Source organism: Talpa occidentalis, unplaced genomic scaffold (assembly GCF_014898055.3).
Source record: "Talpa occidentalis isolate TD23 unplaced genomic scaffold, MPIMG_talOcc4v2.1 talOcc4.3, whole genome shotgun sequence".
NCBI lineage: Eukaryota > Metazoa > Chordata > Mammalia > Eulipotyphla > Talpidae > Talpa > Talpa occidentalis.
In genome coordinates this window covers 3,181,914-3,196,438 of record NW_023603184.1, presented here as the reverse complement: position 1 = coordinate 3,196,438, position 14,525 = coordinate 3,181,914, and the positions used below count along the sequence as shown (strand labels likewise).

At 33.1% G+C, this 14,525-nt stretch overlaps 2 protein-coding genes across 2 annotated transcripts; both read left to right on the top strand.

Moving 5' to 3' along the window:
* The first annotated feature begins 1,648 nt into the window (after positions 1-1,648).
* LOC119254282 (olfactory receptor 4P4-like) lies at positions 1,649-4,703 on the top strand. Its single transcript, XM_037521398.1, has 2 exons — positions 1,649-2,565; positions 4,661-4,703. Exons 1-2 carry the CDS (start codon positions 1,649-1,651, stop codon positions 4,701-4,703), a joined length of 960 nt encoding a protein of 319 aa, XP_037377295.1.
* Positions 4,704-7,429: 2,726 nt separating this feature from the next.
* LOC119254463 (olfactory receptor 4P4-like) lies at positions 7,430-8,362 on the top strand. The gene has a single exon (XM_037521564.1). The coding sequence runs from the start codon at positions 7,430-7,432 to the stop codon at positions 8,360-8,362; it is 933 nt and encodes a 310-aa protein (XP_037377461.1).
* Positions 8,363-14,525: the final 6,163 nt, after the last annotated feature.

The window sequence follows — 14,525 nt, the reverse complement described above, 5'->3', positions numbered from 1 at the left end:
TCCTTCCTTTCTTTTCTTTTTTCCTTGTAATGTGATGTCTCTTGCATGACCATTTCTGTAGTTGTTTATTGATGCCCTTAAGGAAGAATCACTGTAAAAGGAAAATGACTGAGTCACACACATAAGTTTTTTTTTTTTTAATTAGAATAGGCATTTATTTATTTTCATTTTTTAAAATTATATAGTTTTTACATCATTTTTCATTTCTGCACAATGTATGCTTTTTCATCTTGGTTATAGTTCCCATACAATTCCCACTCCCCTTGTTTTGATCCTCCTCCCCTCCCCGTAGTGTAGAAGGAATTATTGGCGAAACACTACATGACATATACCTCAGTAACATCTTTAAAGACACATCACCCAAAGCAGTGATAGTGAAGGTAAAAGAGAAACAGCAAAAGAGGCAGTAACCAAAGCAAAGAGACACCCCATGGATTGGGAGAAAAATTTTGCACACAACACTGATGATGAATGACTGATCACAAACATCTACAAAGAGTTGAGTCACATATGTTATTGGGCATTTCCTACTACCTCTTGCATTCCTTATTAAGTACTGTGTGTGGTCCATTTATTTCACACTCCTCAACATTGCTAACTCCTACATTGCCACTGTCTAACCACTTGCTCAGTGATTGTCCAAACCTGTTTGTTATTTAACTGTAACCTCAATTCTTGCATACACCTTTCCTTTAATATCACTATGATGCTTTATGACAATAATTCTCCTCCCTATTTCCATCTGATTAAGCACTAACAATATCCATGGTACAGAAAACAAGCAAGGATCCTGATATGAGGAGTTTGTTTTATTGTCAAACTGAAAGAAAATAACTTGAAATGTTTTAGAATCAGAAAATGCTAGAACACAATTTTATATTAGATACTCCATATGTCCTTCCACACATAAATACTCCAATAGACAGGTAGCCTTTCATCTTACAAGGACTTTACTACTCATATGAAAGTGCAAATAATCTTTCATTGCTGTCTTCTAGACACCCTTGCATTACCTTTGAGGGAGAATAAGATCTTTTGTGTTTTCACATTCATGTGTGCTTCTTGTCAGTCCTGAAGAATTGGTAGTATTCTTTATTTCTGTATATCTATTATATGAAATGAGAGATTTTACTCTTCTGTGTTGCATACAGAAGAATAGGAAGCCTTATACAATGCTAAAAACAAATAAGAACAACTCAAAGATCTTACTTTATTTAGAATCTCACAAAATAATTAAACAATATATGTCCTGTAGTGTAGACAATTTAAGATACCATAACTATGTCTATACAGCACAAGAATTGCAAAATAAACAAAAAAATATTTTTGAGTTACTTACAAATAATATAAATCATTATTTTTACTATCAAAATTATGTTTAAATATATTAGTTTATTAGTAGTTTCAAATAAAATAATGAGTATTTGTATTATGACTTAAATTTTCCACAATAGATTTATCATACAAAAATGTAAAAGCAGCTTAGTGCAATATATCAAGCATACTTAATATTAAAACACAATTCATGCCCATTAATTTTTGGTAAATTGCATTACTGTGCTCACGCTATTATTTTCACCAAATTTTATGATTTATTTCTTTCAGGTTAAGAATTCATTTGTATATAATGTACACCAAACTCAAATATATGGAAAACCAGAGAAACGTCTCAGAATTCATTCTTCTAGGACTTTCTTATGACAAAAACGCTGGAATATTTTGCTTTGTGTTCTTCTTACTCTGTTACATTGCCCTATTGGCAGGAAACCTTCTGATCCTTGTCTCTATTAGATGCAGTCCTCTTTTTGACCAACCAATGTACTATTTCCTCATTCACTTGTCAATCATGGACATCTGCTATACCTCATCTGTTACGCCCAAGTTAATTGGTGACCTGCTGGTGGAAAAAAAGACCATCTCCTATGGCAGCTGCATGTTGCAGGTCTTTGCCTTGCACTTGTGTGGAGGTGTTGAAGTCTTCATTCTTACCTCAATGGCTTATGATCGTTATGTTGCCATCTGCAAACCTCTCCACTACATGATTATCATGAACAGGACAAGATGCAATCTCCTGGTCTTAGGTGCTTGGGTTGGTGGAGCTGTCCATGCCTTTCCTCTCTTTATTATGGCAGTCATTTTGCCCTTCTGTGGTCCTAATGAAATTGATCACTATTTTTGTGATGTTTTTCCTCTGTTAAAAGTTGCTTGTACTGACACCTACCTCACTGGTATCATAGTGATTACATTTTCAGGTTTCATGTCCTTAGTTACATCTGTTATTTTATTTCTTTCTTATGGCATTATATTATACACTCTAAGAAATCAGTCTGCTGAGGGAAGACGTAAGGCTCTCTCAACCTGTTGGTCTCATATCACTGTGGTCATCTTATTCTTTGCACCTATACTCTTTGTCTACCTTAGACCTCCTAGTACTTTCCCTGAAGACAAAATATTTGCAATATTTTATACCATTGTTGCTCCTATGTTCAATCCTTTAATCTACACCCTAAGAAATACAGAGATGAAAAACACCATAAGAAAACTTTGGTGTCAAACATTATTTTTGAAAGGAAGCACATAAATAATTTGAAAAATCATATTGTATTAGTACCCTAATCAAATACAAAGGTTAGATGTGAATGATACACCCAGGAAAACTCAATTTCCATTTACCATTTCTGTATCCATTTTGAATAGGATAAATGAAAGAACTAAAATTAAAATTTAAGGTAATATCTTGTCAAATTCTAAAGCTTGCATGCCAAAATTAATTGGAAACTAAATTGATCTTTATATATATATAAATGATATATAGATATACACCAAAGAAAATAATGTAGTAATATATTTATCAGTAAATTATAAAGGAAATTATTTTATGAACATTGTTTTAAACTTTTGACTTACAGTCCAAACCATAGTGTCTCACATTGTGTGTTAATAAAGAAGTTGAAATTTAAAATTGTATTGATAAATTTAAATTCCTGATATAACATTAACATATATGCATCTCTACTGTCATCAGAAGTCAGTTGTGTAATAAAGAATTATTTAGGGTAGAATCTGTTTGAAAGCAAGTCAATGCTTCTGATCACTTTGAAAATACAAATAATGATGACAGAGTGAGTATCTTTATTTCAGAATGTTAGATCTAACTTACTACAACTCTACCTCCTGAGTAATATTTAATAACATCTTTTAAAATTTAAGTAAGTTCCTTTTTCCCACTTTTCCTCCATGCCAAGGATATGACTATTCTTTCATCTTTCCTTTGTCTCCTATTCCCCACACATAAATTCCAACAATGCTAGTACCTAACTGAGTAAACACATGTTTTATATTTCAGGCCATAGTTTTTATTGAATTAAGTATTTTACACACAAAGAATCTTGATAATAGTCATATCTGGACTGAATGTGTGACTGTTTGGTTTTCTTGCCCTACCTCATATCAGATTTCTGTAAGATGATCTAATACGAATACATGCTACATGGGTCTCCCTCCTCCTTCTTCAGCAAGTTGGAAGAGCACAGAGCCATCCAAGTTTCTTGAACTTCACCTTCTGACTAGACTTATTGGACTCTTGGGATTAGTAGGAGAGACAAGTTAGACAAGTGTGGAAGGTAAACATCCAAGGGAACCAGGGACATTGCCATGGACAGTGATTTAACAACATTTGGCCAGCTTGTATTCAAGAATTCCATTGGGGATATAATTACTTCTAACCTTCCAAGACATATTAATTTTGTTTGGTCCTTAAGTTTATATTATGTTTTCTGAACCACATTTTATCAGACAGAGACATACAGCAGAAGATTTCTAGGAACTAAATATTGAGATTGTTTTGCAGGAATTTAAAAATACTTTCTGTTTAAGTTTTATTATGAGAAGGATTGTAGTAAATATGGATTGAAAATGCCTAGTATGCTTTCTGGAGGGGCTAAGATACACTTCTTGTACAGTTGATACTTTTTATGAATATTTGAAATCATCTTTCTTTGTAAGCTTGTGAAAGTTTTAGGACATGATGAGATTTTCAAATTTTTTTAGAGAATCAATTTGGATGTGGGTGAATTACTGCTTTGCAACTCTATGGTTTTATTCTAGATATTAGTATGGGAGCAAATTTTAAGAGTATCTGAGGGTGAAGTGCATTTTGCTGGAACCTGGAACTGACCTGACAGTCACTCAAATCTGATGGTCAGTAAGTGAACCATGTCACCTTAAGTTGGGAAGGATCACCCAGGCATGTGTAAGACTTATTATATCATCTTTTTTATCTATTCTATACAAAATATTTTTAAAGTCAGCAAATTTTCTGCCAGAATATAACTCTTTGATTATTAAAAATGTTTGAACATAATTTAGTTTTAATTGTTCATTATTTCTAAGTTAATCTCCAGTAAGAACAATACAGTAAAAATATATTTTCAGGTTTGTATGTTCATGTTCCACTTTTGTTATATGTAATTCTACATATTACCATGAAAAAGAGTCCAGCTTACTCTTGAACATCTATAAGAATGAATTTGTTGCTGTATTTCAAAAAACTTCCATCCTACAGTAGTAACTAGCTCCATCCAAGTCAACGAAGGTAAGTTTATAGTATGGTGCATTCTCATACACTAAGGAAAACTTGCAATATGTGAGGGAAACTTTGATTTAAATATAAGACTTTTGATTTATATATACATATAGTGTAACACAAATGCACAGAAATTTTTATTCAATACTCCAAGGAAAGATAGTATGTGTAGTTCTTTTGTACAAAAATATCAGCCTATGATAAGTGTTAAAAGAAATACCTTAAGCTAAATACTCTATCTACCATCTAACAGGTTTACACTGTCAGAATGCTGAAATTGAAGTTTGTCTGATCAGTCATTACATACATATTATGAATAGTCCTTCTGTATTTTTCCATTAAACCTGATTGTCTTATATGCATGACAATTTCTATAGCTATTTTTAATGCTCACAAGGAGGAAAGTCTATGAAAAGAAAATGACTGTTTTGAACCACCTATACTACTGGGTATTTTCCATTAACTTCTGCCTCCCTCATTAACTGTCTGTATCATGTACTGATATCTTTATTGCATAAAGGAAGAAAATGAGACATAAAGAGATTAACTAGTTAGCTTGAGGATTAGAACAGTTAGTCACTGTATTTCATAGTCATCCACATCTATCTCCTTCCTTTGTGTTGCACTGTCTGATCAATGTGATCACTTGTGTGGTGATTACCAAATTTTGTTTACTCTTTATTTGTAATCTTGATTTTTGCATACACCTTTTCTTTAATACCACAATGGTATTTTATGATACTATTTTCCTCAACTCACTGTCCTCCTCCCTCTTTTCTGAACACTAGCCAAAACTAGCCTGTTTTCTCCAAGAAAACAGGATGGAGGCTTAAGATCTACCATACATCAGATGTAGATGATCTAGAAAACAAGCCAGTATCCTTACATGAAGATTTTATTTTATTTTTTTTTATAAAAAGGATGGAAAGGTACTGAAAATGTTTTAGAACCAGAAAATGTTAAAATACAATTTATATTAGGAACTCCATAGCGTTTCCCACAAACAAATGCCCAAAAGACCATCTGTCTGGTACCCCATTATGGTACAGGTCTTCTAAACTCAGATGAAGTTTCAAATAACCTGTCCTGCAGACAACTTTCTGTTATTAATCCAGCTTTCATGCATGGGTTGCAAACCCAAATTGAGGAAGAATAAGAATTTTTGTCTTCTCAAAACCACAGAGCGCTATTTTTCAATCCTGAGAAATTTCTAAGATTCTTTTTATCTGAATCTCTTATATTTAAAATGAGACATATAACCAAGATGAAAATACATACATTGTGCAAAAATGAAAAATGATGTAAAAATATATAAAATAAAATTAAAATAGAGAGAAAAAATAAAATGAGACATTCAGATGGTTTGCTACAATATGAGTAGTCAACAGTACATTTATATAATAATAAATCTATTTTATATAAATACATAAAAATTAACATTTCAAAATATAGACAAAGTATATCTATCAGTTTCAATAAGGAGGAGATAGGTAAATACTCCCAATTTCTAGATAACTTCATATTTTTTGAGATGCTATTAACTTCTGAACATTCTGTGACTGCTGATTGGTGTATGAAGGATATAGGAAGCTGAATGTGATACAGAATAAGAACAAGTTAAACATTTCTACTTTTTTAACTTAGAATTTCAATCATAATTTAGAAAATAGTACATCCCCCACTATTTACCAATTGCTAAATGGCATATTTTAAAGCTATTTCCATCTAAATATCAGCCACTATAAATAACACAGAGAAAGAATCACTAGCCAGATGATTTTTATATAATCTTTCATAGAGCATTTTGTGTTTTTGTAGTAAACATATGGACATCCAAAATTGACTGTTGCTTTAGATGCAGGCAAAGGTAGGACATGTGCCATTTTTTTTAAACTCATTGGATCAGATCATTCCTCAGCAGTGCTCTGTTATTATTTGTTATTATTTTACACTGTCTTAATATAATATTTATATACAAAAGGTAGAAATCCATGAACTTGACATTTAGTTATAACTTCAACAAATATCCCCTGGACGAACTGACCTCAGAGTTTGTCCACAAGTTACCTTCAATAGGATCTTCTTTTATTGATATCCACTCTTTGTATTGTAGTAAAATCTGAAATACCTGGTAAGATTCATGACATTTACAACATTAATATAAACCTGGGATTTAACAATTTATGTTCCCTTGACCACAGACACACTAACATTGACAAGAGTATATCTTATACAAAGTATATTTAAGACATGAAATATGTAATAATGAAATATGAATGTATTTGCTGATCATTAATCAAAATTTTCAAATTTTCTTGGCAATTTTTTTGTGTCTTGAGATTTTTCAGTCATTCATTTTAATATAACAGTGATTATTAACTTAATATGACCCATTGACAATATATGATCATAACGCAAATAATACTATGCTCTAAACAAATTAAATTTCAGCAGTTCAATGAATTTTTAAAACATTTATCAAGTAATTTGTTGTGATAATTTTAAGAGAAAAATATGCTAATATATTTTAAATTATTTAGACTAAATAATATAATATATATTATAAACACTTGTTACCAAATGATATTTAAATATTTTAAATTATTAGTAATATTGAGTAAAATATCTTCTCATTATAGCATTACAAAAATTTTCCAAAATAGACGTATAAGTTAAATATAATGTAAAAGTATCTTAGTCTAACAAAGCTTAATTATTATCAAGACACCATTCATGTCATTCAACCTTTTATACAATTTATAGTACTGTGTTCAAATTGTCATCTTTCACTAAATTTGTTTCATTTCAGATATATAAATCATTTGTATATAAAATAAAACCAAAATGGAAAGCCGGAGAAACATCTCAGAATTCATTCTTCTAGGAATTTCTTATAACAAGAACATACAAATATTTTGTTTTGTGCTCTTCTTATTCTGTTATGTTGCCTTATTGGCAGGTAATCTTCTGATTTTAGTCTCTGTTCGATGCAGTCCTCTTTTTGACCAACCAATGTACTATTTCCTCATCCACTTGTCATCCATGGACATCTGCTACACCTCCACTGTTACTCCCAAGTTAATTGGTGACCTGCTGGTGGAAAAAAAGACCATCTCCTATAGCAGCTGCATGTTGCAGGTCTTTACCATGCACTTCTTTGGGGGTGTTGAAATCTTCATTCTTACAGCCATGGCTTATGATCGCTATGTTGCCATTTGCAAACCTCTCCACTACATGATTATCATGAACAGGACAAGATGCAATCTCCTGGTCTTAGCAGCTTGGGTGGGTGGAGCTGTCCATTCCTTTCCTCTCTTTATCATGGCAGTCATTTTGCCCTTCTGTGGGCCTAATGAAATTGATCACTATTTTTGTGATATTTTTCCCCTGTTAAAAGTTGCCTGTACTGACACCTACATCACAGGTATCCTCGTGATTACCTTTTCAGGCATTATTTCCTTAGTTACCTTTGTTGTCTTGTTCCTTTCTTATGGCATTATACTATTCACACTAAGAAATCAGTCGGCTGAAGGAAGGCGCAAAGCCCTCTCCACCTGTTGGTCTCACATCACTGTGGTTGCCTTGTTCTTTGTGCCTGTGATCTTCATCTACCTTAGACCTCCTACTACGTATCCCGAGGACAAAATATTTGCAATATTTTATACCATTGTAGCTCCTATGTTCAATCCTTTAATCTATACACTAAGAAATGCAGAGATGAAAAACACCATGAGAAAACTTTGGTGTCAAACATTATTTTTCAAAGAAAGCAAATAAATAATTTATTGGATAAGCTACTTAGTGAAATAGAAAGAGTAAATGTGAATGATATAACTAGGAAAAATCTGATACTTACTATGCTAAAATGTATCTTGAATGGAATAAATGAGAGAAATTGGGCTACAATATCAAGAAGAAATGATCAAATACTTAATCTTGTATACCAAGATTAATTAAAAATGGATTTGATTTTGTGTAGTACAAAGATGATATATATATAGTTTTATGTAAAAAATATAGTTTACAAAGGAAATAAGCTAATGATATATTGATCATTGAGCTTAAAATTATATATACAATAACTGAATTGAAACTTTTAGTTTAGCATCATAATACATAGTGTTTACATTTGGTGTTAATGGGGAAGATAAAATTAGAAATTAAAATAAGTTTAATATCTGATAGAATATTATCATATATTCATCTCCAGTATCATGAGAAATCAGATGTGTTACAAAGAAATATTAGGGTAGAATCTACTTGAATACAAGTGAATGTGCCTGGCATTTGAAATGAATTATATCAGCTTGTGATGGTAGAGTGAGAATCAATAATTGAAGATGCTAAATCAAACTCATTGCAACTCAAACCTATTCAACTGAGATTTAATAACATTTCTTATAAATCTGAGGAACTGTTTAAAAAAATGTGTTACCACCCCTTCTGATTAAAATTTATTTAATTTTTTAGAGATTGATTGATTGATTTTAAGATTTAGTTTCATTTACACAAGAGCTGGGGTACAGCCAGAAGTGCGAGAGGGTGAGGGGACTCACCAGAGACAGAGCAGGGAGCAGAACAGGCAGACTGATGGGAAACACTCCTCAGGGCACAGCGGACGAGACAGGCAAGGTCTGTCGCGCATGTGGGTAAGTTCTCTGGCCGGCTGGAATGGACCCCGCGCTGCAAAGGCTATGGACATCTTGAACAGCTTCACAGTGCTGGACTCCAGCTGCTGCGCCACTGGGGAAGTCCCTGATTAAAACTTAAAAGTAAATTGATGGCCACTAGATCCAGACCTAACAGAAAACTAGCGAAACAAATACTATGCATTCTAAGACCTCATGAAAATATATGTTGGAACAGAAATGCATATTACAGAATAAAAGCTGTGTATCTGTACAGGTTAAATAATCTGACATAAATTACCTGATTTCTAGAAAATGCAAAGCATTGTGGAGAGTAAACTGACCAGTGAACATCAAGGGTTGGACTTAGAGAGGGATAAGGATGAACTGGAGCAACAGTTTTTTTACGACAATGAAACTTCTCCCTATTACTACGTTTTGGATACTGTTTTTACATGTGGTAAAACCTATAAACTGTAGAACCTCAAGAAACCCTAATGCAATAACTTGCCTAATAGTTGTGTGTCATTGTGGATAAAATTTAATTTAATAAATGTCCCACTCTGGAGGGGGAGGTTGTACCTGTATGGCGACAGTGGGTATGTGGACATCTCTGTTCCATTCACTCCCTTTTTCTATGGACATAAAACTACTCTGAAAATAAAGTTTATTGAATAAAAAAATGTTTTGTGACATAGCATATTGTTTTGTGACTATAATGAGGCAGAAACATCAAAGAAATTTCTCTGAAGAAACCAGACAGAAGTGTTAGAAAAAGATTTTTGTGCACGCCTAGTAGGATTGGAACTAAGATTTCTTAAATTAAACAGCAAAGACCACAACAGAGAAAGGAGTGGATAGCGTGATTTTATGAAAAGTGACACAATTAAAATTCTGTAAGGATTTTGGAATATGTACATGGAACGGAACAGTTATAATCATTCTGGAGACATGCCAAAAATAATGTTAAAGGGCAGTGAACATAATGAGAGCATTACAATTATGTAGAAATTTTACTACGAAAAGCACTTGAGGGCCTCTCCGGTGGCACAGTGGTGGAGCGCTGGGTTGCGAAGCTGCCCGCAGCCTCCGCAGCGCAGGTTCCATCCAGGGACACATGGTGAGGACACATGGTGAGGGTCCCACATGGCGCGCAGACCTCTCCTGCCTCCCGCTGCTCCCCTCAGCAGTGTACTTCGGTCCTTCTGCCTGCTCTGCTCTCTGCTCTGACTCTGGTGAATTCTCTCACCCTCCCGCACTTCTGGCTGAACCCAGTGCTTGTATAAATAAATAAATCAATCTTTAAAAAAAGCAATTGCACATCAGATATTACTAATATAGGGAAAAAAATCATCAATAGATTTAATAGTATGTGTTGAAAAACCATCGCAATATACTTGTCAGTCTAAAGACTGAAAGAGGATGTGTTGAAAACAAGCATTTTTGCTCCTAGAGTATTTACATTGGTTATTATATAGGAAAATAAGTCTTCTCAACGAACACATAGTATAAAGACATGAGTAATTTTGTTGAAGAAAATGAAAATGGGTTGGCAAGAATTCAACAAAACACCTGCATGCTTTATTTGACTTGGATGCTGATCACATATCTAGATCATTCTTTAATGTCACCCACAGTTGTGCATTAATAACAAAGAATAAATGTGTGAACACTCCAAAATTTGAGTGAATCTCAATGTAACTATCAGGGAGAATGTAAATCCAGCTAACTCTTATTCCCTCCAATGACTTTCTCTTTAAACACTCTATTTATTTTAGAGTGATTTTGTATTAATCTGAAATAAAAAGGAAGGTTTCCACAGCAATGGTGTTGGGCATTCTTGTATAAGACAACATAAACATAAACAACAAAAATATTATCTCTTATTTATACATATTCCTTGCACACATTCAATCCAGAATGTATCTTAAATATATACATAAATGCAAAAGTATAAAGATTTATATGAAATTTATATGACTTTGGTGGTCATATTGTAAAAGATGTTCATATATGGTACAAACAGTGTTGCTCAAAAAAATGATGTTGTACTTTATCAGGTAATATAACAAAGATAAATTATGATTTAATCTTAATTTTATAAGTCCCTGAGGGTGTGAGACTGTCTTTGTTCAGGAAGCAGTAAAGACATGAGCAGCTAGCTCTTCCTGTGACTTGACACAGGTGAAATAAGTCAGTTTAGCAACTTGAGCCATGATGTGGCTATGAGTATCCAGTAAACACGGACATTTGATCTCAATGCTGAGTTGCTGGAAACATCATTTCTTACTCAGTGTTACTAAACTTTGGATCTAGAAGGGAACATTAAGTTTAAAAATACTCATTTTTAAAAAGATTATGTATGCATACAAGAACTGGAGTGCAGGTCAGAGGTGCGCGGGATAAGAAGAGGGGGAACAGAACAGGCAGATTGACTGAAATATACTGCTGAGGGGAGCAGTGGATGAGTCAGGAGAGGTCTGCTGTGCCATGTGGGTAGCTCCCTGGCCACGAATCAAACTCACATCGCAGTGGCTGCTGACAGCTCCGTAGGCTGTCTCAACCCCTTTCACCACTAGGGAGGCCCCTAAAAATACAATGGCCTGTGATAGAGGACTATGAGCTATTTTGAGGTGGGGGGCATCTTAATGGTATCTCAATTTAAAAAATCAATCAATTAAAAAAATTTAAAATTATACACCAAAAAATTGGAGAAATAACCATTTTGCTATTTCTGTTGCTTACTGGCTATTAAAACTAGATATTTAACTTATTGAGCCTTCTGTATTTTTGTCTGCATAATAGAGCTACTAATATGTCCATATATGCATTATTATATGTATGAAATAAATGATGAACTTAACCCAATAATCTCTCAGTACATTATATGATGATAATGATGATGATGACAATAATGATCATCTATTTTGCTGGGTAGCTTCATCTGAACCAGACTAAATACTATAAGTTTATGTTCTTGATGTTCCAAATGCAAAAGAAACTTTGGATTGCATATGATATTTAGACACACTAAATAAACTTCAGTGCCTACAGGTGAGGTTCAGTCCAAACAATGTGTGAATATTCAGTGGTAGGAGAAAGAACTGAAGGGTTGACCACCTGGAAGCCTTGCTTTCATTGGCATGCTTTCTTCTGCTTATTATTACACATTTTATTTTTCACTTTTCCACTCTGGCAATTATATGGAGAGGGGGCTATATTCTCTTTTATCTTTCCCTATTATTGTGTCCCATTTCCCAATAATACGTTGCAACAATGTTAGTCACTAACTATAAGCATTCATGTACAAATTACATTGCAGTTCATAGATTTATTACATTATGTATCTCTACACTATGAATCACCATAGTAGTCCATACCTGGACTATAATTATCCATGCATTGTTTTCTTTGATTTACCTCATCTTAGATTTCTGAAAGAAAATTTCATATGATTAACAGCCTAATTGGGTCTCCTCCTTCTTCAGCAAGTTGGAAGAGCATGGAGATGTCCATTTTTCTTGAACTTCACCTCTGACTAGACTTATTGGACTCCTGGGAATAGCAGGTGAGACAAGTTACTACAAGTGTGGAAGGTAATCATCCAGGGGAACCAGGAACACTGCCACAGACAGTGGTTAACAATATTTGCCCAGGATGTGTTCAAGAATGCCATTGAGGATATAAACACTTCTAGCTACTGAGACTATTAATTTTTGTAATGTGCTTTAGGTTATATGCTGTTCTTTCAAAACACATTTTATCAGAGACCTAAATACTTGTGTAGCTTTAAAAGACTTTAAAAATACTTTTTGTTTAAATTTTATTCTGCACTAGATTTGTGTTAAATATGGATTGAAATCCCCAGTCTGCTTTACTAAGTGATGGAGATGTACTTTGCTTTTTAAGTATGATAGTTTTTTGAATTTTGAAATCATCTTTTCCTTTGTAAGCTGTGAAAGTTTTAGGACATGCTGAGATTTCCAAATTATTTTTTATTTTATTTATTTATTTCTTTTTTATTTAAATATTTCATTTTATATAATTCTTACATCTTTTTTCATCTTTGTACAATGTATGCATTTTCATTTTGGTCAATAATTTTGATGTGATTGAATTACTGTTTTGTGAACTTATTTTTATTCCAGATTTTGGTATGGGAGCAAATCATTTAAGAGTGAGTATCTGAGGGTGAAGTGCATCCTGATGGAACCTGGAACTGACCTGCAAGTCACTCAGATTGATGGTCAGTGAATATTCTATGTCACCTTAATATGAATAGGATCCCTCTGGCATGTGCTAGACTTATTACATCATCTTTTATCTAGTCTTAGAATATCTTTTTAAAGTTAGAAAATTTTCAGCCAGAATATAATTATTTGATTATTACAAAAGTTTTAACATTCTTTACTTTTTAATTTTTCATTATTTCCTAGCTAAACTCCAGAAAGAAAAATACAGCTTAATAAAATAGTTTCATGTTTGTAGTGAATCATATACTTACTTTGTTATATACATTCTGCATTTACCATTAAAAAAATAGTCCAGTTTACACTTGAACATCTATAACAATGAAGATGTTGCTGTATTTCAAAACATCTACCATCCTAAAGAAGACTTATTACATCCAAGTCAAGGAAATTGATGTTTGTCTGATCAGTTATTAAATACATGTTATGAATATTCATTCTTTATTTTTCCATTAAACTTAATTGTCTAATGGGCATGACAACTTCTGTAGTTATTTATGCTCTCAAGTAGGAAAGCCTATGGAAGGAAAAAGACTGTTTTGAGCCATATTTATTGCTGGGTACTGCTGTAACCATCATTAAATATTTGCATCATGTAATGCATTTCATAGAGGAAGAAAATGAGGCATAAATAGATCAATCAGTTAATTTAAGGATCACAGCTGTCAATAGTTGCATTTCATAGTTTCACACATTTCTGTCTCCTTCTTTTGTGTTATACTGTTCTAATGACTGTAATCACTTGTCTAGGGATTGCCCAATATTACTTATTCTTTATTTCAGACACCTTTCCTTTAATATCACAATGGTATTTTATGATGCTATTTTCTTCAACACACTTTCCTCCTCCCTCTTTTCCAAACACTAGCCATGTAGTATTTTCTCCAAGAAAACAGGTGAGGGGCTTAAGGGTTACCATAGATCAAATGCAGATGATGACCTAGACATCAAGCCAGGATTCTTACATGAGGTTTTTGTTGTTGTTGTTGTTGTTAATGGTTGGAAAAGTGTTGGAAATGTTTTAGAATCAGAAAATATTAAAATACAATTTATACTAGAAGG